Source organism: Pelobates fuscus, chromosome 6 (assembly GCF_036172605.1).
Source record: "Pelobates fuscus isolate aPelFus1 chromosome 6, aPelFus1.pri, whole genome shotgun sequence".
Classification (NCBI taxonomy): Eukaryota; Metazoa; Chordata; class Amphibia; order Anura; family Pelobatidae; genus Pelobates; species Pelobates fuscus.
In genome coordinates this window covers 301,221,311-301,247,604 of record NC_086322.1, presented here as the reverse complement: position 1 = coordinate 301,247,604, position 26,294 = coordinate 301,221,311, and the positions used below count along the sequence as shown (strand labels likewise).

At 45.1% G+C, this 26,294-nt stretch overlaps 1 protein-coding gene across 1 annotated transcript; it reads left to right on the top strand.

The window, feature by feature from the left end:
• On the top strand, positions 1 to 25,704 carry ZNF831 (zinc finger protein 831). Its single transcript, XM_063425924.1, has 6 exons — positions 1 to 3,686; positions 7,573 to 7,715; positions 10,186 to 10,337; positions 18,960 to 19,063; positions 25,356 to 25,444; positions 25,557 to 25,704. The coding sequence occupies exons 1-6, from the start codon at positions 228 to 230 to the stop codon at positions 25,702 to 25,704; spliced, it is 4,095 nt and encodes a 1,364-aa protein (XP_063281994.1). The 5' UTR covers positions 1 to 227.
• The last annotated feature ends 590 nt before the right edge of the window (positions 25,705 to 26,294 follow it).

Below are 26,294 nucleotides of genomic sequence, written 5' to 3'. Positions count from 1 at the left end.
CAGGAAACTCTTGTACCCGATGGACGAGACTTGGAATGTCTACAACTTTCGTTGCCAACCTTGGCTATGTCTGCTGTCTACTAAATCCCACCCTCTTCTAAAACATATCAAGTATCTACGCAAACCAGCTGCTTGCCAGCAATTTCTACTCCACTTTATCCATTCACCCAACAGTGTGTGGCAAAGAGTTTGACATCGGCCTGACAACAGCCACGACAGCTTCAACTATGGAGAATGCTAAACTGTCCGTAATGTTGAATGCACAGCCTTCTACTGATATCCAGAGAAATTCCATTCAAACAATCACGCTGAATGTTGTCAACACTTTGCCTATTCTATCTGCTGGTTACTCTTCTGCCCCCAACATCGTCTTGCATGGGAAATCAAAGAATGTTGGGAAACATGTGTGCAAGCACTGTGGTAGAGATTGTTTGAAGCCCAGTGTCCTGGAGAAACACATCCGCTCGCACACCGGCGAAAGACCATTTCCATGTGCAACTTGTGGCATTTCATTCAAAACTCAAAGCAATCTGTACAAACATCGAAGGACACAAACTCATGTGAACAACATCAAACTAAGCTCGGCCCCTAGCATCGATCTAAAAGGGCAAGTTGGTGATCAAGTAGGAGACAATTTAATGGACAATCTGAAACATATGACAGAGAAAGGCATTGCTATAGACACTGGACAGTCTACTCAACATACCAGTTCAGACACCAGTTTCTCTTCACAGGAAAATACTGGTTTATCCTTCTTTACAAGTGAAGACATGTCTGCCCAAGCTCTCAACTCTCAATTGGTTCATGGAAACTGTGAGAAGACTGGTCAGCTTTCATCCAAAACAGCAATTATTTCACCCACTGTACCAAACCAGAAGAGGATGCTAAAAAGTCAGAACTCTCCATCTGGAAATAGGCAGATTCAGGTGCAACGACAGTATGAGACTGGTGTAGAAAAGCAGTGGGAACGCAGTCCATCTGAGTACAAATTGAAAAAATGTGAGAGCACAGACTCTGGGTATTTGTCACATTCAGACAGCGCTGATCTGCAAATGTTTTCAGGTAGCCCACTTCACAGTCTGAGTGAGTGCAGCCTTGAGTCTGAACATGCCCTTAGCACTAGCTCACTTCAGGCTTCAAGCGAGGACTGTGACGAAAAAACACTGACTGGGAAGAAAACACTAGAAGAGCATATTACCATGCTGATTTCTCGAAACCAAGCCTTGGTAGATGACTCTCACTTAGACAATGTTCGTCCTCGTAAAACCACTTTATCCAAACAAGGGAGCATCGATCTTCCAATGCCCTACACCTTTAAAGACTCTTTTCATTTTGACATTAAATCCCTTGATGTGAACAGGAAGAAGGTTTCTCCGTGTCCTAACAGGTCTACCTTCAATCCAGGAGAGAAAGGCAAACCTCTCTTTTTTCACTCTGTCCCTACTCAGTTCTCCACTACAATGGATAACATAACCATGACACGCTGCAACTCATTGCCATTTGTGGAAAGCTGTAGGTTAACACCAGATAAACAAAATTCTAAATGCCAGTCCATCGCAAAGCAACCATTAGATGCAAGTTTTGCGAGTCTATTGCTAACCAGTACTGCTGCGGCCCACACAGTGGACTTTTCCAGGAGCCATCCACGGGGGCTTGTTAGACAGACCGCTGTTGATGAGGTACCGGTTAACCCTGCAGCTGAATGCCATTTTCCAGAGGTGATAAAAAGCAAGAAGAAGCACTCGAGTGACCACCCTGCCTCGAAGTGCAAGGGAGCCAGTAAGAGAGGTGGCTCTAAAAAGACAAACATGTTTTCTCATGAAAAGTGGCAGATGTATGGGGATGAAACATTCAAAAAACTTTACCAAAACGTAGAGAAAAATGAAAGTTCCAGAAAGGTGAAACAAGAAATTGCAGAAACAACGAGTTTGGTTGTAAGTGAAAATCTCACCATTTCAACTTCAAAACACTTGTTTAAGATTGCCTCAGGGGGTTTTAGGCAGGAACCCTCACTCCGATATGAACCACAGTCACCCAATGGCCATCATCCTAATTCTACAGATCTCACCCAGGGAAGCAAAACATTACACTCAGGAATCAACTACAAACACTCAATCCAAAAAGATGTTAAAGTGTGTACCTCAGAAGAGAAACTGGTTGCTTATCTCTCCTCTTCAAAAACTGAATTTCCACAACCTCTTCTAAAGGATCAGAGTGTTAGTGCCAGTTCCAGCTGTGTGGCAGTTGAATTAAAAGAAGTAGAGTGCAAGTCGCCCTCAAATACAGAAAAATGTATAATTTCTGAAAAATTACATTCAGAAAGAAAGAAATTTAAAGTGGCTGAGATCAGAGATATACCATCTGATAGTAATGCAAGTTGTTTAGAAACAGATAGTGGTAAGGACATTCAAAGGACATTCTTCAATAAATACTCTTTGGACCAATTGCAGAAAGCAAAGGTACATTTGGGAGTAGATGTCAGTGGTAGGACAGGTCTTGACACATTTGCTATTGAAGCAAGGGCCTCTCAAGTGTTGAATGTGGGTAACGTGAATACACTTTCTTCCAATATAAAATGTAATGCCCAGGGTTCAACTGTTCATCTCTCCGGTAAGACCCACAGTTCAGGACAGTTTTCTTATCAGTTTGTAGAGCCACCGACACCACCAAATAAAAACATATTCTCGCCAAGGTATGTTATCAAATTACAAAGTGATGGACTGTCGTCTTCTGATGTATCTGCTAAACGGGACTGTGGTCATAGAATGTCTTTTGAAGATACAGCAGTGCACTCCCTGGATTCCGCACACTCAAAACAATATTTGAATTCTGTGTCTGTATTCTCAGCTCAGACTCAACCAGGGCAAACACTTCCTCCTCCAGATCCATTCAAGTTAAACCCTACCACTGATTTCCTAAATGCACCTTCTCTAAATGCATCACATATCTCCAAGATGTCCTTCGAACAAGGGCCAAACTTGACCCAATATGATGAGAGGCATACTGGCTACCACAATGATTCAGATGCAGAGAAAATCACAGATACACAGCATATATTAGTAGAAATGACATCTGCTGTTGCAAAAAACATTGAGGGATTGCTGGAAACTTTAGAGGATCAATGTCCAGACAAGATAGCACAGACACAACATCAACTCAGCTTGTCTGGATATGTAAAAACCTCATCAAAAATGTATTCAAATGAAACACCAAACATTAAGCCAGAAATGGAATCAGGAGGCTGTGAGCATAAGCCCACCAGGCTGATTACTGGCCATTCTCAGGAGCTACAACTACACCTTTTGGATAATTCCCACCCTGGTCAGCTCTCCAGGTACCAGCTAGCAAAACCGATAACCACTCAGGTTCGGGGAATTGCAGGACAAGCCATTAAACCCCTAGTGTTGAACTCAAGGAATAGCAAAGACCTAACAACTGAGACCACTTTTTCAGTTTTAAATACTGAGCCAAATCCTACTTGGTGCTGGTTAAACAAAAGTGTTCCTCTCCCTGCAGAGCAGAAAGACAAGTCCTTTTCTGTTTACGCTTCAGTTACATGCAACACCATGGACCACAAGAGACCAGGATCAGCGGTCCTGATCCCGTTTCAAGAAGGGAGACCTGTTGGCAGCATGACTCAGTTTAGAAGTGTGTCCTCTCTCTCCAGGGTGTCCCAAAGAGATATGGTAAAATTATTACCTTGACTTCTTCAATTTCCTGAATCCATACTGTGACCCTTTTACTCTTCTCATGTATCTCCTTCATGTACTTTTCACATCTTCTGACATATCACTCTCCTGTCTTCTTCTACGATATATTATTTTATGCTAAACTATTTAGTAGCTAATTCCCATCCTTTTTATGCAGTGAAATACAGCCTAAGATAAATTAAGTAAACCAACTCTGGAGCGTTCTTAAGAAACAGTGACGTGCTGTGAGTTGGCATCAGACTTATATATGGTTTTCAGGTAAACCATGGGTAGGCAGCACTCCAGATGTTGTGGGCATCATTATGGCAGTAAGAGTATTATGGCAGATGTAGTCCATAACATCTGGCGTGCTGAAGGGTGCCTACCCCGCAGTAAATTATGAAGTGTTATTGTGACAGGAACAGAGTGGCTGGTCCCTGACTTTGGATCCAGACCTGAACCATCCACATACTACTATGGTCCTCCTGGAGCTACTGCAGCAACTGGGTAACTTATGGCTAGTTGCCTAGCAGCTCGAGCTTCTTCAGTGACATCATCCAACCATTAGCCAGATACTGGATAACTAAGACAGTAGCAGTTTATTAAACAGGCAGTGTATTTATACAGTATGAGATGTTACTTAAAGGGTAGTACTAGCTTCAGAACCTCTATAAAGCTCTGGGACTTTTACCGCTCTGTTCCAAGAGGCTCTTCGGGAAAAGGTCCACTCATTGTTGGCCACACTTTCCATGGTTTCCTGGTCAGAGAACCATGGAATGGAGAACTGTATTTTAGACTGTTAAGACAGGCACACAAGTAACTCTTCAAACTCTCCTTTGCACCAGTCCCACACAATGTTTGCCCTTCGTTGTCCACATTGGTTTGTGCACCACAGAGTTAACACTTCAGGTGACAGTAGGTGGTTTTTACTGTGTCCTTTATAATTAACCTATTAAATATATCTGTTACATGCCCAGAAGATTGTTCTGGGTAGGAGGCTAGCCACCCAGCCTTTCTTCAAGGCTCATCTAGGATTTTTTTTTAACCAAAATAGCTCAGATGGAGAATTTTTCCAAATCTGCTCTTTTTTGGTGTAATATTTGCAGTTGCAGTTGCGTTGCTGGCTGTAATAAAGGAAATGGATAACTCCGGTTTTAAACATTTTGATCTATACTTGGCAAGTGACTGCAGTTTCCGGTTTAGAGAATAAACTGTTCTGGTGGTATATCCTTGTGATCTGATTTACTACTTGAGTAAACAGGAAGTTGTGTAGAATTGACAAGAGGAATGCAAACTACTTCCAAAGTAGTTTAGTGAAAATATAACTGTTTGAAAAAAAAAATCCACCTGTGTTATTTTGGCAGACAATCTTATAACATGACAGGAGGCTTCATATTTGCTTAAGTCTCACTTTACTAGAACTCCACAGCAGCACATTGGGGTCGAAGAACTAGGTAGATGCCGAAATCCAGGCCCTTTTCGAAAAGGGCGCAGTCCAGTGGGCGCCAGACGATGGTGTTTCTTCGGTTCCAAATTCCTGGTGAGGAAAAAATCTGGGGAATTCCGCCTGGTGATAAATTTGAGGAACCCGAATGCCTTCGCCATTTGCCGACATTTCAAGATGGAGGGCATCCATCTGCTGCGGGACCCTGCCCCAGGGATTGGTTCACGCGACTAGACCTGAAAGATGCCTATCTATCTGTACCGGTGGACTTTACGTGCCGATTTCTCCAATTTCTCTGGAAGGGCAGACCTTGCCAGTACACCTGCCTACCCTTCGACCTCAGCTTGGGGCCGTAGTGTTTCACCAAACTGTTAAAACCTGTGACGACACGTCTTCGGTCCAGGGGTGTTCGTTGTATCATCTACCTGGATGATCTATTGATATTTTGAGAGGAGCCCTCCAGACTGAATTATCAGACGCTCGCTGCGATCTACTTGTTCGAGTCACTGGGTTTTGTGGTCAACCGGGAAAAATCAGCCATCACACCGACAAAGGTGATTGACTTCTTGGGTTTCGAAATAGACGCAACGGAGTACCCCTTAAGCTTTCCTCAGTCCAAGATCTCCGCCAATCGGAAGGAAATCTGGAGGATTCCGCGTCAGGACCGGATCCCACTACAAATGCTGGCTCGCGTAGTGGGTCTCCTCTCCGCATCGATCCAGGCGATCTATTTGGGACCCCTTCACTAAAGGGCCATGCAATGCCTGAAGGCCCGCTTCCTATGCAGGAGGCCCTCCTACGACCAAGTGATCCCTCTCACACTGGATGTCAAGATCAAGCTTTGCTGGTGGCTGCTTCACATGTCAGCCTGGAACAGCAAGTACTAAGGCTGGGTGCAAGTCTTTGGGGTTGGGGAGCCACTTTTGCGACCAGCTCCACGGGAGGCCCCTGATCAGAGATGGAGACAGAGTACCACATAAATTGCCTGGAACTGATTGCGGGATCACCGCTACCGGATACTTTCGAAAGGTAACGAAGGAGATTTAAAGCTTCTGCTTCCAACGCAACATCACTATCCAGGCGGAGTACTTCCTGGGAGTGTCGAACCTGACATCAGGCTGGTTCTCCAGACATTGGAACTAGGCGATGCTACTTGTCCGCATGGAACTCTTGGTGTCGTTGGTGCCTAGAACGGAATACAATCCCTTTACAGCCCCTGTATCCAGTGTTTTGGACTTCCTCTCTCACCTGTCTGACCTGAGTCGGTCGTATTGTTAGGTTAACATAGCCAGGTCTGCAATCTCGACGGCTCATGTTCCTCTCCAAGGTTCCCCCATTGGTCAAGACCCGTTGGTTTGCCGTCTTCTCTTAGACTAACACGTCCTCCAACACCTAAGTACTCCTCCCTCTGGGATGCACACACGGTCTTATCGTTCCTCCAGGATTGGCCGGATAATCAAGATCTGTCCCACCGACAGCTTTCGGTTAAATTCACTCTTCTACTATGCCTCATGTCCTTTCACCGGGTCTCCAATGTCCGGGCATTCAATGTCGACGCACTCTCTTTTTCTCCTGGAAGGGGTGACCTTCTTTGTGTCTAGACGTACCAAGTCGGACTCGACGGCTATCTTCTACCCATATTTCCGCGACTCATCTAAACTCTGCGTGGTGGCTGCTCTATCACGATATGTGGTGATTACAACTCTGCTTCGCCCTTCCCGTTCAGGGCAATTACTGGTTCGGGTGAGAACTCTGTTGATTTCAGTAGTGTCTGAATTACTCTGGGTGGCTGCATGTCTTTTCGAAGTACATTTAATTAGTTAACCAATTCTTTCAATTCTGTTTATCTTGTTTCAGTTTAAAGTTTCATCTACGGTTCCACGTTCAAGTTTTTCTTCTGGATGGCTGTCATTGGTTGGATCCGTTTTCTTCTTTGTTTGTACTATTCTTTGTTTTTGTCACAGTTCAAAAGAGGAAGTAATTGGTTGGGAGGGGAGCTTTATTGTACTTTACTTTTTTCTGATTGGTTGTTTTCTCTCTGTGTTAATGTGCTGCTGTGGAGTTCTAGTAAAGAGAGACTTAAGCAAATATTCGCCATTAATAGAATTAAGATTATATAGGTACACTAAAGCTAGCATAATCTACAATTTACAGTTATTTTAGCAATTTGGCACCATTTCCCATTTAGTGAATAAACTAGATTTACTTAAAGGACAAGTGCCACCTCAAAACCATTTTAACATAATAATCATTTCATTACGTTTTGAAAGGAAATTGTTTTAAAAAAAATCTTATTACCAGAAATTTGCTAGGGAATTCTATATTTTACTCCAAATGACATCACAATCTAGCAGAGTCAAGGCACATACATTGCTGTAACTGCTGTTGTGTTTAAACATGTTGTCCTTGCCTTATCGTGTTTATTTTATTGTTTTTTAGGATGCATCAAGTGAAGGAATATGTGTGGATCAGAAAACATGCAAAGCTGGTATTGTGCTGAAAAAGATGGATTTAGACAATACACAGGTCATGCCCATGAGTTCCAGGAATCATGTAATGACTAAAAGCAGGCACCAGAAAAGGCAGGTTCAATATAACAATGCTTTCTACCAAAACAGGGGCCAATGCACTACCAGGAGAGAAACCCAAGAACAAACTGAGCACTTTGAGTCTCTCACACACACATAATGGGCAAACCATGGCCAGAGTCACACACACACACAGACAAGCCATGGTCAGTGTCATACACAGAATCGACAAACCATAGTCATACTCACACACACACAATGGACAAGCCATGGTCAGTCACACACAGAGCCAATCCAAGGTCAGAGTCACACACAGAGCCAATCCACTGTCAGAGTCTCACACACAGACACAAGCCATGGTCAGAGTCACACGCAGAGACAAGTCATGGACAGATTCACACACCAAGACAAGCCAAGGTCAGAGTCACACACAGATACAAGCCATGGTCAGAGTCACACGCAGATACAAGCCATGGTCAAAGTCACCCACAGAAACAAGCCATGGTCAGATGGACAAGCCATTTTCAAAGGATTTCTCACACACACACACATGCCATGTTTCAGATTTCAACACACACAGAGGAAAGAACAAAGTCACATTTGCAGAGATACAAGCCTCATTCAGAGTCACCAATGCAAACCGAGGGGCAAGACACTTTTAGAACCACACAATCAGACAAGCCACGAGTCACAGCTTTAAACAGATTTACCCACAGATAGACAAGCCACGGTCAGAGTCGCATGCAGAAAAAACAACTGCCCTAGGCAGGACAAAACTCATGCCCCGCCCTCCCCACCCCCACCCATCCCTCCCCCCGCCCACGCCACCCCCACCCAACCCTTCCCCCGTCCCGCCTTCTAAATACACACACACACATTCACTGACAGATAATTCCGGCTCCCAGCCTCACTCTGCGGCGCGCGAGGGAGCTGAGCAGACAGCTCAGAGGAAGTGCTCCCTCGCCGCCCGCCCAGCAGACAGCAGCCTGCACGCCCGGCCGGCATGTCTGTTAGCAGCAAGGCTAACAAGGCATTTGCCCTGGGCGTTTGGGGGCGGCTTTTTTTGCCGCCCCCTGGAAAATGCCTCCCAATGCAAATGCCTTGTTTGCCTCGCGGCTAATATGCCCCTGTCAGTATCTTAGACAGAGATCATCCCAAGGTCAGAGTCACAGTCAAAGGGACAAGCCATGTTCTAAGTTACACAGACAGACAAAGAGACACGCTATGGTAAGACTCAGACAGAGAGAGAGGCAAGCCATATTCAGAGTCAGACAGACAGACAAAGAGACAAGCCATGCTCAGAGTCAGACAGACATAGAAAGGCAATCCATATTCAGAGTCACACAGACAGACAAAGAGACAAGCCATGCTCAGAGTCAGACAGACATCGAGAGGAAATCCATATTCAGAGTCTCGGACAATCGTTTCAGCCTCCTTAGGGCCTCATCAGTGAGGTGTAGCGGATACCCCTGTAGGCACAGTGAGCACAGGGTCTATGTCTGGTTTGCCCTTTTGGGGAGAGCCTACGCAATTGCAGTTGAACAAAAACAGAGAGTTTGAGAACTCTGAAAACGGGCAAAACCTTGGAGAACCTTAGTAGCTTGCCCTTCAGTTAGTCTCAAAATGTATTTGCTCACTTGCCCATTGCAAAGGAAACCTATACCATTTGCATATCAGACTGATCCCACCCATAAGGACAGTCCAGAACCGAAATGCTGGCAAGTTACATTAAGGAATGTAAAACTTGGTTCCTCTATGCTTTGTAAATGCAAGGCTTGGCATAGATTTTTTTGTTTTTCATTTTCAGATTCTGTACAGTGTGAATGCACTTGAAGCTGTGACATCTAGTACATGTGAGCAGTAACATTGCAATGCACACGTGTATCAGGGAGGAACCATGCACGTTTTATTACAAACACCCACAAGCTGCGCAGGATATGAAGAATTCAGGTCACAGTCAATACGTATTATACACTGAAGGCTGAAGTTCCAAAGCCCTATACAGTCTCAGCAGGCAATCAATGACAGTATGAAATATCTGGCAGTGTGGAGAAAATTACAATAAATCTCTTTTACCTCTCTCGCACCACAGATATAATAAAACACATATAACCCACAGCTGTATAGGGATATCCTTCAGGGGTTCAGTAAAGGAAAGGTAGTTTGTGCTACCCCTGGATCAGAGTATTAATGGTGGGTTAAGGTCCCATGGCTTGGGCTGCCTCCTCTCTCTGACAGCTGCTACAGGAAGGCTCCCTTCCTCGTGGTAAAGCAAATAATATTTTCAGCATGTTTCCATTGCAACAAACAAAACTGGTGCACACCTCCGTCTTTTTTTGTTTCTCTGTAGCTGCATGTCTTTAGATTTAACTCATAAATAAACATGGCTGGCATGTCCTTTTCAATGTTCATTGCACATTGTATTGTATACATTTACAGATGTATTATACATGGTAGCCATTAAATGTATCCTCTATGTAGTGCATTTAACGTTACAGATTTTGCTTCTTTTTTTCTCCTACAGGTGTAGTGCATTTCGCCAGTGTAAACGCCCCACGTGTTTGGCAAACAAACACACGGCGGGTGCATGTCCGTTCTCTTCCGCCTCTCGTCAGATGATCAATGCCAGATCTGAGCGAGGTGACCACTACAAGAAAAGCGCTTCTTCAGAGTCAGGTAATACGTGAACTCTCGCTGCACATATTAGAGGGGTCTGGCCGAGGATGTAATATTCACAAGCTGTCTCTTAATTTGGGGGCAATAAGCTTTATAGAAAACCTATGGTATGGTGAGAGTTCTAAGTACGTAAAGGACAGCAGCGGTAATATGAATAGAGTAGCCCTCGGCATTGAAATTATCATGAAATTACTTTACCACTAGTTATAATAGGATGCAGAATGTTCACATTCAGCGTTCCCCTGTATTATCATTACCTTCAAGAATATAGACAGTTATAGACTGTTCTGCTCAGTATTTTTATTGGTGTCAATGAAAAAAAACACCATTTGATTAATAACGCAGAATCAATTAATTGCTCACAGCAACAGTGTTACATAAAAATGTATTTAAAAAAAAAATAAAAAAGTAACTGTCTGTGCAGAAGAAATATTTTGAAAAATACCTGTCTACTTGCTGTGTTTCCCATCTGTTATGGAAACCGGGGAATGGGTCCCCGGGAGGTGGCAGATTATGAGTTCGATAAGCAGGAACAGATTTTAGACTCAGGAATGGTTCTCGTTATTAGATCAGGTTAGGAATACTTTCTGGAGGAATAATTCCTCGGGCCAACAAACTTTTCTTTGCTTCCGAAACAAAAACAAGTTCCCTGTTGTTTTCTAATAATCCGTCTCTCCGAGAGAGCAGGATTTACAGACATTAAACCCATCCTCTCCATGATCACTGCCACCTGACTGCGGTTACTGAACAAAGACTAAGTAGGCCGTGCCGTCACCCATCCAACTGGCATGGTCTTAGCATATTGCAGCGATACGGCACTAGGCTGGGTAATGAAATGGAAAAATCTCTCAAAAGGAATATATAGCATATATAGACGTATTAAATACATATCACATATCCCCTTTGCTTTGTAATAAATATGTATATTTATAGGTGTTTTGTTTGTTCCCCTCTCTACTTCTCTACTCTATATCTCCTTCTTTCTTCCCCTCTCTCCTTCTATTCTCTATATCTCCTTCTTTATGCCCCTCTCTCCTTCTCTCTATATTTACTTCTTTCTTCCCCCTTTCTCCTCTATTTCTCCTTCTTTTTGCCCCTCTCTCCTTCTTTCTGCCCCTCTCTCCTTCTCTCTCTCTCTCTCCTTCTTTCCTCTATATCTCCTTCGTTCTGCACCTCTCTCATTCTCTCCTCTATATCTCCTTCTTTCTCTCCCTCTCTCCTTCTCTCCTCTATATCTCCTTCTTTCTGCCCCTCTCTCCCTCTTTCCATAGCTCCTTCTTTATGCCCCTCTCTCCTTCTTTCCTTTAAAGCTCCTTCTTTCTCTCCCTCTCTCCAAATCTCCTTCGTTCTACCCCTCTCTCCTTCTCTCTATATATCCTTCTTTCTCTCTCTCTCCTCTATATCTCCTTCGTTCTGCCCCTCTCTCCTTCTCTCCTTCTTTCCTCTATATCTCCTTCTTTCTACCCCTCTCTCCTTCTCTCCTTTACATCTCCTTCTTTCTGCCCCTCTCTCCTTCTCTCCTTTATATCTCCTTCTTTCTATCCCTCTCTCCCTCTCTCCTCTATATCTCCTTTCTGCCTCTCTCTCCTTCTCTCCTCTATATCTCCTTCTTTCTACCCCTCTCTCCTTCTCTCCTCTATATCTCCTTCTTTCTACCCCTCTCTCCATCTCTCCTTTATATCTCCTTCTTTCTATCCCTCTCTCCTTCTCTCCTCTATATCTTCTTCTTTCTCTCCCTCTCTCCTCTATATCTCCTTTCTGCCTCTCTCTCCTTCTCTCCTCTATATCTCCTTCTTTCTACCCCTCTCTCCTTCTCTCCTTTATATCTCCTTCTTTCTATCCCTCTCCTTCTCTCCTCTGTATCTCCTTCTTTCTCTCCCTCTCTCCTTCTTTCTCTCCCTCTCTCCTTCTTTCTCCCCCTCTCTCCTCTATATCTCCTTTCTGCCTCTCTCTCCTTCTCTCCCCTATATATCCTTCTTTCTACCCCTCTCTCCTTCTCTCCTTTATATCTCCTTCTTTCTACCCCTCTCTCCTTCTCTCCTTTATAACTCCTTCTTTCTACCCCTCTCTCCTTTATATCTCCTCCTTTCTACCCCTCTCTCCATCTCTCCTTTATATCTCCTTCTTTCTATCCCTCTCTCCTTCTCTCCTCTATATCTCCTTCTTTCTCTCACTCTCTCCTCTGTATCTCCTTTCTGCCTCTCTCTCCTTCTCTCCCCTATATCTCCTTCTTTCTACCCCTTTCTCCATCTCTCCTCTATATCTCCTTCTTTCTACCCCTCTCTCCTTCTCTCCTTTATATCTCCTTCTTTCTACCCCTCTCTCCTTCTCTCCTTCTCTCTATATCTCCTTCTTTCTATCCCTCTCTCCTTCTCTCCTCTATATCTCCTTCTTTCTCTCCCTTCTCTCCCTTACTTAATCTCTTTATCTCTTCACTATACTCCCTTCTTTATCCTCTGTTTCTCTCCTCCTTTCTTACACTCTCATTCTGTCCATGACACTAACTCTTGCTTTCTCCCTCCGATATCTCTCCTTTTCTCTTACTGCCATTCTCCCTCTCTTTCTCTCTATCAGCCTCTAACTGTTTAGTGAACAGTGAACAACTCTAACAGATAATGTCAAATGTTTCCTCAGCAGATTAATTGCAGGCTTTACTTTGACAATGTAATTAAATGTGTGCTGGACTTGGCAGCGTCTCCACAATAAATAGGGCGTCTGCTTTTAGTTATTGAGACATATAAGCTGTGGTGTCACTGTTAGCTCTCACTTAAACAACTTCATCATGAAAAAAGACAATTTCACGCACCTGCAACACGCATTCATATTCCCCGTAACCTCTTCTTTTCTGGGTCATTCATACATATATCCGTCTAACTTTATGGAGGAAGTTATAAAACTATCTCTTCCCTTTGGAACGAAACATGTGCTATAAATTACTCGTTAGTAATTAGGTCAAGGCGCAGAGACCGCTGTCAGTACCGTGTAAGTACATCTATCAAAGAGGCAAGGATGCACTGCATTTAAAAAGGTTACATTGTTGCCTATATATATATATATATATATATATATATATTTTTATATATATATATATATATATATATATATGTCATTTTTATTATTATTTAACACATTTACATATACTGACACTTCATATTAATTCCATTAATTGGAATACTGGTTTTTGCACCATTGGTATATTTTGGGGAGTTTGATAGTCATGTAAAACTGCACCCTAGTGGGATATACTCATACCTTTTACTTCACTTATTTAATGTGCTTATTTTAAGAGATATTTTTTTTAATATCGGTGTATTTAAATATGCAGAGTATGCTTAAATATCTTGATTTCGACGGTTGAGTTGCCTTCTGGACTGATTTGCTACCTATGTACTAGGTAGAATAACTATTTCAGACTATGCTAAACAGCTGATAAACATGCTAAAGCTTGTAATATGTTCACTCTGATCTGGGGTCTTGGGTGGCATACCGTCCTTTAAGCTTTGCAGTCCCATTTGCGTGGCATGGTTGGTGCAAGGTCTCTTCATCCTATACCTTCCTTCAGGAAGCGGCAGGCCCCTGCAGTGGGTCTCGGCTTTCCGCCGCTGTGTGGATGACTGCTTCCTTTGGCCACAAACTCGACTACCTCTAGGGCCCGGGTTTACTCCACTTTCGGGAGTGACGGAGGTTCTGGTCCTCTGTTTTTTGCGGTGCTTGCGTCTCCGTAAGTGTGGGCGATGCTTTCGGGTGATTACCTCTGTGGTCTGCAGCCTGGGTGGGCCATGTCTTGTATGGGTAGTTGAGAGGTGAGTTTTGGTGCCTAAGGGTCTGCCCCCGTCTCCTGCCGCTTGCGACTCGTCTCACCTGCAGTTCGTGAGTTAAGTGCCGCTTTGAGCCGCCAACTGCCTTTCTCTGAGTGTGACCCAGAAGCGGGTGAAGATCTCCTCCAGACGCTGCAGGAGGTCCCTCTGAGGCGTTTGCTTTGGCAGTATGCCCTGCTCTTGTAGTATTCTTTCAGCTGCCATCTTGGGTGCGCCACGTGTTGGGTTGCACCTCCATACTTCGTGGTCAAGCTTGTGGTTCAGGCTTGGCTTGCTGCTCCAGATGTGCAGTGCGGACTGGGTCTAACACAATATAATTTTTTTCAAGGAAGAGTTAGAAATCAAGTTGGCTTAGACTCTTGTCTCTCTAAATCTAGCAAACCCTTTCAGGGCTGAGAGAGTCCATTGCACAGAGACAGGTGCCCTGGGCTCCCCTCTCCCTGACTCTGGTGAAGCCTTTCAGGGCTGTGAGAAAGTCCAGTGCACAGGGTTCCAGGCCCCATGTCTCTCCACATCTTGTGAACCCTCTTAGGACAGGTAGACCTCCATATATCCCAGGGATGATTTAGCCTGTTTATTGACCTGGTAGCAGCTTGCTGACCAGAGGATGCTGGCTGGGTAAATACAACCCATCCCACAAGGATACACATACCCCTGATCACTTACTGCACTCTCCATTCAGCAAGGTGCAAGCTGCACAGTATCCTTGTGCATTCCCCCATCTCTCTCTGTGTTCTCTCCAGGTGCAAAGGCTAGAGCTTATAACAGTGATTGACAGGGAGCTAAGATGCAGGAGACCCCGGATAGAGGTACATAAAGCCATTTTGAATTCTGCAATTACTTTTCTTTTTCAGACGTCATAAGCACACATTGCTTGTATACCCTCTCTGTCTGTGCGACCAGTTTAGGTGGATTTTATTTTATAGATAAACTGTACGTGGAACCCGCCTGCTGAGTATTGATGGAGAGGTGGGGTTGACAAGGCATGCAGCGCATGGAATTTTGTGGATTAGGATTATGTGAGGGGAGGGTTACAGGGACCCACTGTGCATGGAATCCACCGCTGTCTCTCAGTCACAGTTTTATGGCTCCTTTGACTGCAAGAGGGAGATATTCTCATGTTTTAGCCGTTGAGCCTCCGTGGGGAAATGAGCTATGTTTCAGTAAAGGAATGTCTCAATTCCTGCGGAATTTTCACACAACTCCTCTTTTATTGCGTGCGTTCAGTGGATAAAGTGTGATGGGTCTGAACGATTCTCATAAGACAGGTCACTGACATTTCAGCTGCTAAACCAGAAACATACGAATTCCATTTGTGAAACCGAAACATGACAGGGAGCGCACTTACCGGAACAGATCTTTTTGTCATAATTAAAGTTGAATTCAAACTAAGAAATGTAACACATTTGACAGCAATTTACGTGCATAGAGTAAAATAGTAAATCAAACTGCGGCAAATGTCCTCTCTCCTCCCTGTTCTGTACCTCGTATTTCAATTTCCAGAGCTCCCTGTAGATTGCAAGCTTGGGAGCCTAACCTACTTCTGACGAGAGGTGGTCCCGGAGGATGTTTTAGGTGAATCTTTGAATGGGTGTCACTCAGTTCCCTGACCACTAATCATCTCAGGATACATGGGTGTTGGGGTCACTATCTTCCTCAGGATTCTGCAGGAACTCTATGTCAGATCGGAGGATTGCTGAATTAGCATTATACACATCCCAAGCCTTCTTCAATTCCTTTACCGTGTTAGCCTTATATTTTATATTTGGTTCGGGAACCGAAGAGCCGCACGAACCGGAGACCACCCTGGAGCTCGTTAAGCCTAATTGCTACTTTGTAGCAATTTCCACTGCAGTGTTCTGAGTGTTCATCTGGGTGGCTGCAATTCCTATGGACGACCACGATGTTGCGGCCATCTTGTTCACATGAAAACAGACAGCTGTGTTTGGTCGTCGAGTTCATGGAACTATTTTCGGACACTGAAACTCCTGAACACCGCTGGACTTCCACGATCGCCTGTGTTTGGTTGTATAACACTTTGGATGACACTGTTCAGTAGAAACGTTCCCACGAACAAGTGGAACAAGCTCTAGGGTGGTCTCCGGTTCGTGCGGCTGTCCCAGACCTGCCCCACTCAGCTTTAGAAACAGGGGACCTTATAGACTGGTCCTGGGAAGACAACCAGTTGGCAGGTGGAGATGGGACGAGGCCTTCCCAGATCCCCAACAGCAGTGTACACTACAGGGGTAAGAGACAACTGGTCTCTCTCTTCAGCCCAAGCTGGAGACTGTCATTTCCCCTCTGCTGTGCTGGTCAACTGGGGACCACCTACATCCAATTGGCTGGGGCAGATGGGACCGAGGTCTCTGCCCCAGCCCAACAGGGATGCTGGGCAGCCTGCCCAGATCCACAACAACAGATGGAGATGTTTGGAGTGGGGACCGTTGGTCCCCCTCCCCAGCGTCCGACAGAGTTACAGGGAGAAAGTGTGTTGACCTTCTTCCCCAGCGGCAAAGTGCGTTATTGGGAGAGGAGATGGTCGGTCTCTCTCCCCAGCGGCAGACAGAGTTACAGGGAGAGAAGTGTGTCGACTTTCCTCCCCAGCGGCAGAGTGCGTTATTGAGAGAGGAGACGGTTGGTCTCTCTCCCTAATGGCAGACAGAATTACAGGGAGAAGAGAGTATCGTCCTCCATCCCCAGGGCAGGGTGAGTTACAGGCAGTGGAGATGGTCGGTCTCAGTCCCCAGCGGCAGTGTGTGTTACAGGGAGAGGAGACGGCCTGTCCCTCTCCCCAGCGGCAGTATGCATTACAGGGAGAGGACCATATCGACCTCTCTCCCCAGCAGCAGGGTTCTATACAGGGAGTGGAGACAGTTACTGGGGGTGGAGGTGGTTGGTCTCACTCCCCAGCGACAGTGTGTGTTACCGGGAGTGGTGATGGTCAGTCTCACTCCCCGGCGGCAGTGCGCCTTCCAGGGAGAGGAGAGTATCGTCCTCCATTCCCAGCAGCAGTGTGTGTTCCATAGAGAGCAGGCGGTCGGTCCCTCTCCCCAGTGGCAGTGCAAGTTACTAGCGGCAGGAGTTATCACCTAAAGAGGAGTATTGCACCCTTCATCCCCAGCAACAACTTGGTCTACACGGAGTGCAGCAGTTTTCCTCCCCAGCAAGACCCTGGATTTACAAACGGAAGCTTGTGGCACGAGGCCCTCTTTACAGCTGACCCTTTTGGAAAGGGTCACCAGACCAACACAGACCCAGACCGATTGGAGGTCTAGTGTCTGGTTAGTCTCTCTGGAAGGGGGAAGATATGACAAACGCCGTTTGCCACAGACTCCTGGAGGAGTGTGGAAGCTGGCCTCCTGCCCACCGACTATGTCACAGACATCTAAGCCTTTTTCTCACACTGAGTGATAAATGCTTGTGTTAATTCAGTGCCCAATCTACGGGAAATCATTGACTCTAATGTTGGGGGCACTTTTCAAAGATTTAAATTTTTGTGCCTGAGCTGAAAGCCTAATGCCTGTTCCAATGGATCACCAAAGTGGTGTTGCATCCTATTTGTGACCCACGAATCAGAGAGGGCACTCTTCGCCCAGCTTGGTGAATGAGTAGAGATTCAGGAAGGCCCAGCCTCCTTAGGCGCACCCGTGCGGGAGTGGTGTCCTCTTAAAGGGTGAGGGGGCAGACCAAGGCAAGGGGTGTGTATGGGAGGCGGATGTGATGTGAGCAGGCCGTGCATCTTCTCCCCTATTTACCAGCACTCCTCCTATCTATCATTGCTCATCTATACTGTTCTCCTGATAGTGTTCATATATTTGGTATTTAACCCTTGCCTGCCTTCCCATTTAAGAGCCTGTGCTGCCTGACCTAACGTTTGCCTTTCCTGACCATTCTTACGTTTAATCCTTCTATGTGCTGCGATCTTGGGATTGTGCTATCCAGCACCCTGCTGTACACCTTACAGATATAAAGGAAATAAGTACAGAGAGACAGTATAAAGAAATTGCAGTAACATCAATTTTTGAGTAATATCTATTTAGACGATAATCCTCTTCATTGACAACTTTTAGAATAATAATTTTTCCCCTTGCATGCCAATTCTGTTGATGCATCTATAAGCATTCTATTTTGGATCCTGTCTTGTCATATACAATTGAGTTGTAAGTGGCAGGATCTCTTTCACTATGTAGGCGAAATTTATTTTCTTTCTGTCTGTCTAGAGCTTTTTCGTTACGATGTCTGTTGTATATTAATGAACATGTTTATTTCGTTTCTGGTCTTACATTTTAACCCAATATTAAATTCCTATTTTAACCCCGCTAACACTCCAGTTTTCTCAGTTTTTATAAATAAAATGAAACTCCAGGACTCAGCAGAAAGGGTCGGTTTATTAAGCCATCCAAAAGGGCAACGTTTGGACACTGTACATTAGTGATGGCCTAATAAAGACACGTATACTGTTAAAATGGTTTCTACCCTTTTGGGTGGCTGAATAAACTTACCATTACACCGTTTCTTTTTTTTTTAAGGTATGGAACGACATGTGGCTCTGTCATAGCACACTATCCATTTAACACAAGACGTGCTCCTTGGTTTCAATACTCCTCCACTTCGTCATCACTAATCCGTGTGCTTTAAAATATACTATACTCACTACCCTGTATTTTTTATTTTTTTTTCATTTCCTTTTTTTGACATTTATATAAACACAATAATAAGAAACATGGGAATACAATATAGTCACGGATATCGCGGATTCTGTCAGTCTGTAATCACCATTTATATATCAATTATTTCTCTACAGGAAGATCTTTCTCTAAGCAGACAATGGCAGTAACGCCGGAGAGTGACTTGGGAGACATTAAGGCTCCACGCCTCGCTGCAACCGGTGACAGATCCCAGAGAGAGGTGATGTATTATCTCAGAAAAACACCCATTTACACATTCAGAAGTATTATTAGTTATAAAGTGACATTATTACATACTCTTCCTACGTTCTGTTAACTGCCATTGTTTATTATCATTGGTTATGTGAATTACCATAAGGGGGAGAGGCTGCATGATTAATAGAGAGATATAGCAATTTCATAATGAGGGAATGGCTGTAAAGTGAATTTAGACACAATCAACACCAAAACCACTATATCTGAATGCAGTGGGTTTGGCATACAGATGCGGTCCATTTTCTCCGAAATTTTATATTTTTTGTATTAGCGTATCATGGCAGTTGGCATGCAGGCGCCGTTTGTCCTCAGTGCTTTTGATTGTCATTGATAACTTCACCAGGGGAAAATTATTTTTGTAGTGTTTACTGGGGTGACTAAAAAAAAGGGGGACCCAGTAATCTAAACATAAAATAATGGTATCTAACTATTTCTTTTTAACTTCATGTGTCTTTTTAAAGGGACACTATAATCAACTTTAGGTTAATGAAGCACTTTTTGTGCATAGATCCTGCCTCTGCAGTCTCACTGCTCAATTTTCTGCCATTTAGGAGATACATTACTTTTGTTTCTGTCAATTTTCAATCAGATATTATTATCTCCTGCTCTGTTAATTGGACTGTAATTACATACAGAATGCTCTTGCAGGGCATAGTAAGCTATTAATTGTGCAGGAGATAAGAAATTCTAAATGTAACAGAGTTTGCAATAAAGGAAGTGAAAACATTAGATGTCTCTCTACAGGAAGTGTTTAGGAAGGCAGTGCTCGTCACATGCAGGGAGGTGTTACTAGGGCTACATAAACAAAGTGATTTCATTCCTAAAAGGCAGAGAATTGAGCAGTGAGACTGCAGGGGCATGATCTATAAACCAAAACTGCTTCATTAAGCTAATTTTTTTCTGGTGAGTGTAGCATCTCTTTAATTATTAACGGACAACCTTGCATTCCTGACAAAATACAGTCAGAGTATCCCTAAAGATCAGAATTTCAGACATGCCAGAACGCATTATATCGATTTTCCCTGCAAATTAGGGAAGAAGTTGTTATTGGTACGTCTGTTGCACTGAGCTTGTTAAGTCTTTCCATATGTCCCCCCCGCGTGCTTATGTCTATATTATAATGCGGATGAGTTCTGCAGGAGGTCAGGTCCCAGACGGTCTATTCATGGGAAGCACCTTTAATCAGCGCAGCGTGGCCTGAACAATGAAGACAATCAAACACTTACTAAATCGGATAATCCCACTACGAAATCACTTTGCACCTCTTAGGAATTCCTCAAAAGTGCAAAGCGTTTTATGTTGCATTGTTATTGCAAACTATATTTCTCAATCTGTTTTTATGTAAAACTGTCACTGAATATATTCTGCTCTCAGTCATAGAGTGTTCAAACACTCGCTGTACATTTTATTAACAATATAGAAGTCTGTTCTGCTGCTGTTTGTTATTAGCTTGAACTGAGTAAATATTTCTAATGTTAACGTTCCAGTAAGCATGGCTGACATATTGCCTTATCTGGCAGGCCAGTCTCACGATCAGCTCAACTCGTGAAATCGTAGATTCTGATTGGCTGTTGAAATGATGAGCTGTTTATAGTTTCCCTTCCATGAGACAAAAAATAGAGTTTGGACAGAATGTTCTAAGATAGCTTCCCCCACACTGAAATTTGGTTACCTATACTCCCAAATGTCAATTACTTGAAATAGAGGATATTTTGTTTAAATGATAGCAATATTAATATAATATATATTAAAATTTTATTTTTACAATAAAACTCAATATTGTAAAAATATTTGCATAAAGAACATTTCAGGTACAGAACTACTGTAGACAAGGTCGGAACTGAGGCCTACTACTCATGGGCAGGAAGGGGTTGGCAACTCCCACTGCTCTAAGACACTCAGGAGACTACCAGAGTTTCTCCAACACCCCACCCCCTTACCAGTGAGGGAAATCATGGTATCCCCAGAGGCTACAATGGGACGCAAGCACAAGAAGCCTTACCATATAGAGAGGCCTGCACTTCCAGACATCAGGCTGTCATTTGAAATGTAAATATGCCTTGAGATTCGAGGCTACTTATATGTTTATTTTCTTATATTGTGTGATTAGAGTGGAAATCGTTGCATTGCTTCCAGTCTTGAAATAATCTTGACCTGTTTATTCCTTTCGGATATATAGGCACACAGGGGCCCCCTTACAGGCCCCACCCATACTCCGCAGCAAGCGCCACCCATGTCCCGCCTCAATGCACCGCCTCCAGCCACACCCTACACAATCTTTAGACACAAGGAACAAAAGTGCAATAATCCCTTCGAGGCCCCAGTAGAGACTACAATTGAGGGCTAATGGGCCATGGAGGGGGGTCTTTCTAGCAGAGGCTATCTCAGTGTCCTTTAGAGAGTGTGTTAGAAAGAATTTCCTCCAGGTCCCATTAGAGACTACAATGGAGTCTAATGGGGCCTGGAGGGGGGTCTCTCCAACACTCTGGTTCCTATTCACAATATAGCAACACAACATAGCTCGCTGACACCTAGGCCAAGTTAGCTCCTCTTACCTTAATTACTGTTGCTGGCTGGCAGTCTGTGGGCTTGCTGGAAGGCTGTGGGATTACTGGCTGCGGCGGGCAGGCTGTGGGCTTGCTGGCAGGCTGTGGGCTTGCTGGCAGGCTGTGGGCTTGCTGGCTACTGCCGGCAGGCTGTGGGCTTGCTGGCTACTGCCGGCAGGCTGTGGGCTTGCTGGCTGTGGCTGGCAGGCTGTTGGCTTGCTGGCTGCGGCTGGCAGGCTGTTGGCTTGCTGGCTGTGGCTTGCTGGCTGCGGTTGGCAGGCTGCGGGCTTGCTGGCTGTAAGCCTAACTGGTGGCCTGTGGGCTGGCTGGCCGGCCTGTGGGCTGGCTTGCTTGCTGGCTACTGGGGCACTTGTAGATTATTTAAAGAAATAATCCATGCACAATAACCACTACTGCTCTGTGTAGTCGTTATGGTGCCAGGAGGGCCGGACCCCCCTTTCAGAGTAAGTAGTCAAACCGCTTAAGAACAGTTTGACAACTTACCTGGGGTCTGCTGGGATATGAGGCTGTAGTAGGGTATAGAAGCAGTGGTGCAATGTGTAAGGGGTGCAGCGTGTGTGAAAGGTTCAGTGTGTGTGAGGGGGTGTAGTGTGTGAATGTGTAGGGTGTGTGGGGCAATGTATGTATGAGGGGGCTGTGTATGTGTGTGGCAATGTTAGTATGGGGGGCTGTGTGTGTATGGGTGGGCAGTGTATGTGTGTGTGTGTGGCAATGTGTGTAAATGTGTATGGTGTGTGTGGGTGTATGGTGGGCAGTGTGTGAATGTGTATGGTGTGTGGGGGCAGTGTGTTTATGGGGCTAGAGTTCACTCTCACCACTGCGACCACCAGGAATCCCTGGTGGTCACAGTGTTGAGAGTGAACTCTAGCCCGTAGCTCCAGGGCTAGAGTTTACTCTCGCAAGAGCCGTAACGTTGCCGTGGTAACCGCGGCAACGATCTGTGCTCATGCAAGAAGGACCCAGAGGAGCTGCAGGCTGAGCTCCCGGGTCCTCTCTTCCTCCCTCCCCTGCCGGCTGCCCGCACGGTGCCTGCGGACAGGGGAGGGGGCAATTGCCCTCCTCTTACTCCCCCCTCCCCCCTCACTCTCTTCTTAACCCCCTTCTTACTCTCCCCCTCTTCTTACAAACCCCTCCCCCTCTTCTTACTCCCACCTCTTCTTACTCCTCCCTCTTCTTACTCCCCTCCCCCCTCTTCTTACCCCCGTCCCCCCTCTTCTTACCCCCTTCCTCTCTCTTCTTACCCCCTCCCTCTCTTCTCCTAACCCCCCCTCTCTTCTTACCCCCCTTCTTCTCTCTTCTTACCCCCCTTCCTCTCTCTTCTTACCCCCCACCCTTTCTCTTCTTAACCCCCTCCCTTTCTCTTCTTAACCCCCTCCCTTTCTCTTCTTAACCCCCTCCCTTTCTCTTCTCCCCCCTCCCTTTCTCTTCTCCCCCCTCACCCTCTCTCTTCTCCCCCTCACCCTCTCTCTTCTTACCCCCCCTCCCTCTCTCTTCTTACCCCTCTCTCTTCTTACCCCCCTCCCTCTCTCTTCTTACCCCCTCTTCTTAACCCCCCTCCCTCTTTCTTCTTACCCCCCTCCCCTCCCTCTCTGTTCATTCCCCACCCCTCCCTGTTCATTTCCCCCCCACCCCCACCCCCTCTGTTCATTTCCCCCCCACCCCCTCCCTCTCTGTTCATTTCCCTCCCCACCCCGTCCCTCTCTGTTAATTCCCATCCCTCTCTGTTAATTCCCCCCCCACCCTGTTAATTCCCCCCACCCCCCCTGTTAATTCCCCCCACCCCCTCCCTCTCTGTTAATTTTCCCCCCACCCCCTCCCTCTCTGTTAATTCCCCCCCCACCCCCTTCCCTCTCTGTTAATTCCCCCCCCCTCTCTGTAAATTTTCCCCTCCCTCTCTGTTAATTTCCCCCCCACACACACACCCCCTCCCTCTCTGTTAATTTTCCCCCCCACACACACACCCCCTCCCTCTCTGTTAATTTCCCCCCCACCCTCTTCCCTCTCTGTTAATTCCCCCCCCTCTCTGTAAATTTTCCCCTCCCTCTCTGTTAATTCCCCCCCCCCCCCCCCCACACCGCCCCTCCCTCTCTGTTAATTTCCCCCCACCCCCTCCCTCTCTGTTCTTACCCACCCCTCCTCTGTAGCGTGGCCGAGCTGCTGTGCGGTCCGGTGCCCGGCCGGAGTGATAGGAAGGTGCACAATGAGTGTGCACCTTCCTGTCAGTCCGGCCGGGTACAGGAAACAGAAACTCCTGTTCCGCGCGGAACAGGAGTTTCTGTTTCCTGTACCCGGCCGGACTGACTAGAAAGGTGCACACTGAGCACCTTCCTATCACTCCGGCCGGGCACCGGACCGCACAGCAGCTCGGCCACGCTACAGAGGAGGGGAGGTGAGAAGCTGCAGCCGCCTGAGCGCTCTTAAGAGAGCGCTCAGGCGGCTGCAGGATTTAAAGGGGCGGCCGGGCCCCCTGATGGCGGGCCCCCCTCCCGGCCGGGCCCTCGGACCATGTCCGAAGTGCCCGACCGGTCAGTCCGCCCCTGTAGGCACAGTTTGTATGCTATGTGTATAAAACCTAATAAAACACAAATTAAAAAAAACAAATAAATAATAATATCAACTGATAGAATATTGCTTTATGCAAGTACAATGTAGCCACAGTGGCAATATGCTCATACATCATCTTTATTATATACAAGTCATTTTACAGTGAGGATATGAAACAAAAAAATAATTGGCAAATTAAGGTCAACTAATAGCTGAAGAAGGCCCTGCTCAAAAAGTTTACAACGTAGGGAGAATGGCATGTGAACGAAGACCTTCTGTCAGAGGAGAAGGGAAACCGTACCTGTATTTCAGTTCAGGGTAAAAGTGAGGGAGTGAATTGGACTGTGAGGAGAGACAGGGAGACTGAAGATGATAATGTCTTCTTAATGAGATTAACTTTAAGGGACGTCAAGTCTTCAAGGACTGGTTCACTAGAGGAATGAAGACAAGATGTACTTCCTATTAGTACTATTATTTATAAAATGCCATGAGCTTCCAACTCACAAGTTTGAGTGCCAGGTACAGGAGGAAGTGAAGACCTGCTGAAACAAGCTTACAATGTAATCAAATTATATAATTTGCTAAGTAAATTTGGAGCTGACAGACACTTTGAAAATGTTAAAATAACTTCTACAGTTATCTGGTTTCATTTTCCCTTAGAGATTACAAAATGTTATAAACACTTTATATCGCAGCTTGGGAATGTAGTATGCTCTCTGAACTGATCATGAAATAAATCAATAAATGCACTTTTATGTGATTGTCTATTTTCGTTTAAATCTCTATTCAAAACACCATAGTCATTAAACATAAATAAAAATAAAGCTGTTTTACTGGCTAGTCACTAGTTTGCAGCCACACTCAGATCAGCTCCTTAGATAAGTACTAATGTTCAACAAGACTTTGTGTAATAAAATAAATAATAAAATACTAAGCTGGAGGCACTAAGCTCGGATACTGGTTTAGTAATCAGTAGGAGTTTCAGAATCAGCACCATAATCTGGGACAGTGTGAGACACTGTACAGCAGTTAATGCTACTTGTATCAGGCCACGTCAAGATACCAAACATAATAATAATAATAATAATAATAGAATATTGCTTTGGAAAATGTGTCCATATTAAATATGATGTTTTATGTTTACAGGATAACTCCAGCACTGAGAAGGGATTTGAAAGGGTTGGAGAAGATCTTTTTTTGAAACCTCCATCCTCCCTCTCTCCTGAAATGGGACAGTCTGTGGCCCACTCCAGTGATGTGCCATTAAGGATCAACCCTGACTTAGGACATCCAGAATTACTCCAGGAAACATCCTTAAAGCTGCATATTTCAATGTCACACATAAAGATCAAGGAGACTCAGCTTCAGGAATACGATGGAGATAAATCTCAGGATCTGCTTACATTGGAGATCAAACAAGTTCACCAACAAAGTCTACAAGACTCTCCTCCTCAGAAATATGGACGCAGAGTTCTACAGAGAACAAAATCCATAGAACCTACTTTTGTTGATCATATTGTAAATGAACGACCTTTACAGCAATCCAGACCCTTTATAGCTGGACCTACATTACTTCCATGTTCTGAAGGATTAGATAGACCTACAGCATCAATACTTACATCATGCCTTGAGTCAGTGGTGAGACCTACTGAACCCAGGACCACACCGTATTTGGAGTCTATTGTTAGGGCTACAGCACCCACTCTCACAGCGTACTTGGCATCTTTACCAGGATCTACACTGTCCTTAGTCACACCATGTTTAGAGTCAGCACCAAGACCTTCGGGATCCATGTTTGCATCAGGTTCAGATAACACAGAGGGATGTATATTGTCCATAGTCTCACCATGTTTGGAGCCAGTAACTAGAACTGCAGAGCATTCATCCAAATCATGTTCAGAGACCATACTAGAACCTACAGCTTCCATGGTCACACCATATTTGGAGCCCATAACAGAAGCTACACAAACAATGGTTACCCTGTGTTCTGAACTCTCAGACAATCGTGTAGATCCTATGGTCATACCATGCCCAGCGCCCATAACAGCACCAATAGCTCCCATGGTCACATTATGTACAGCACCC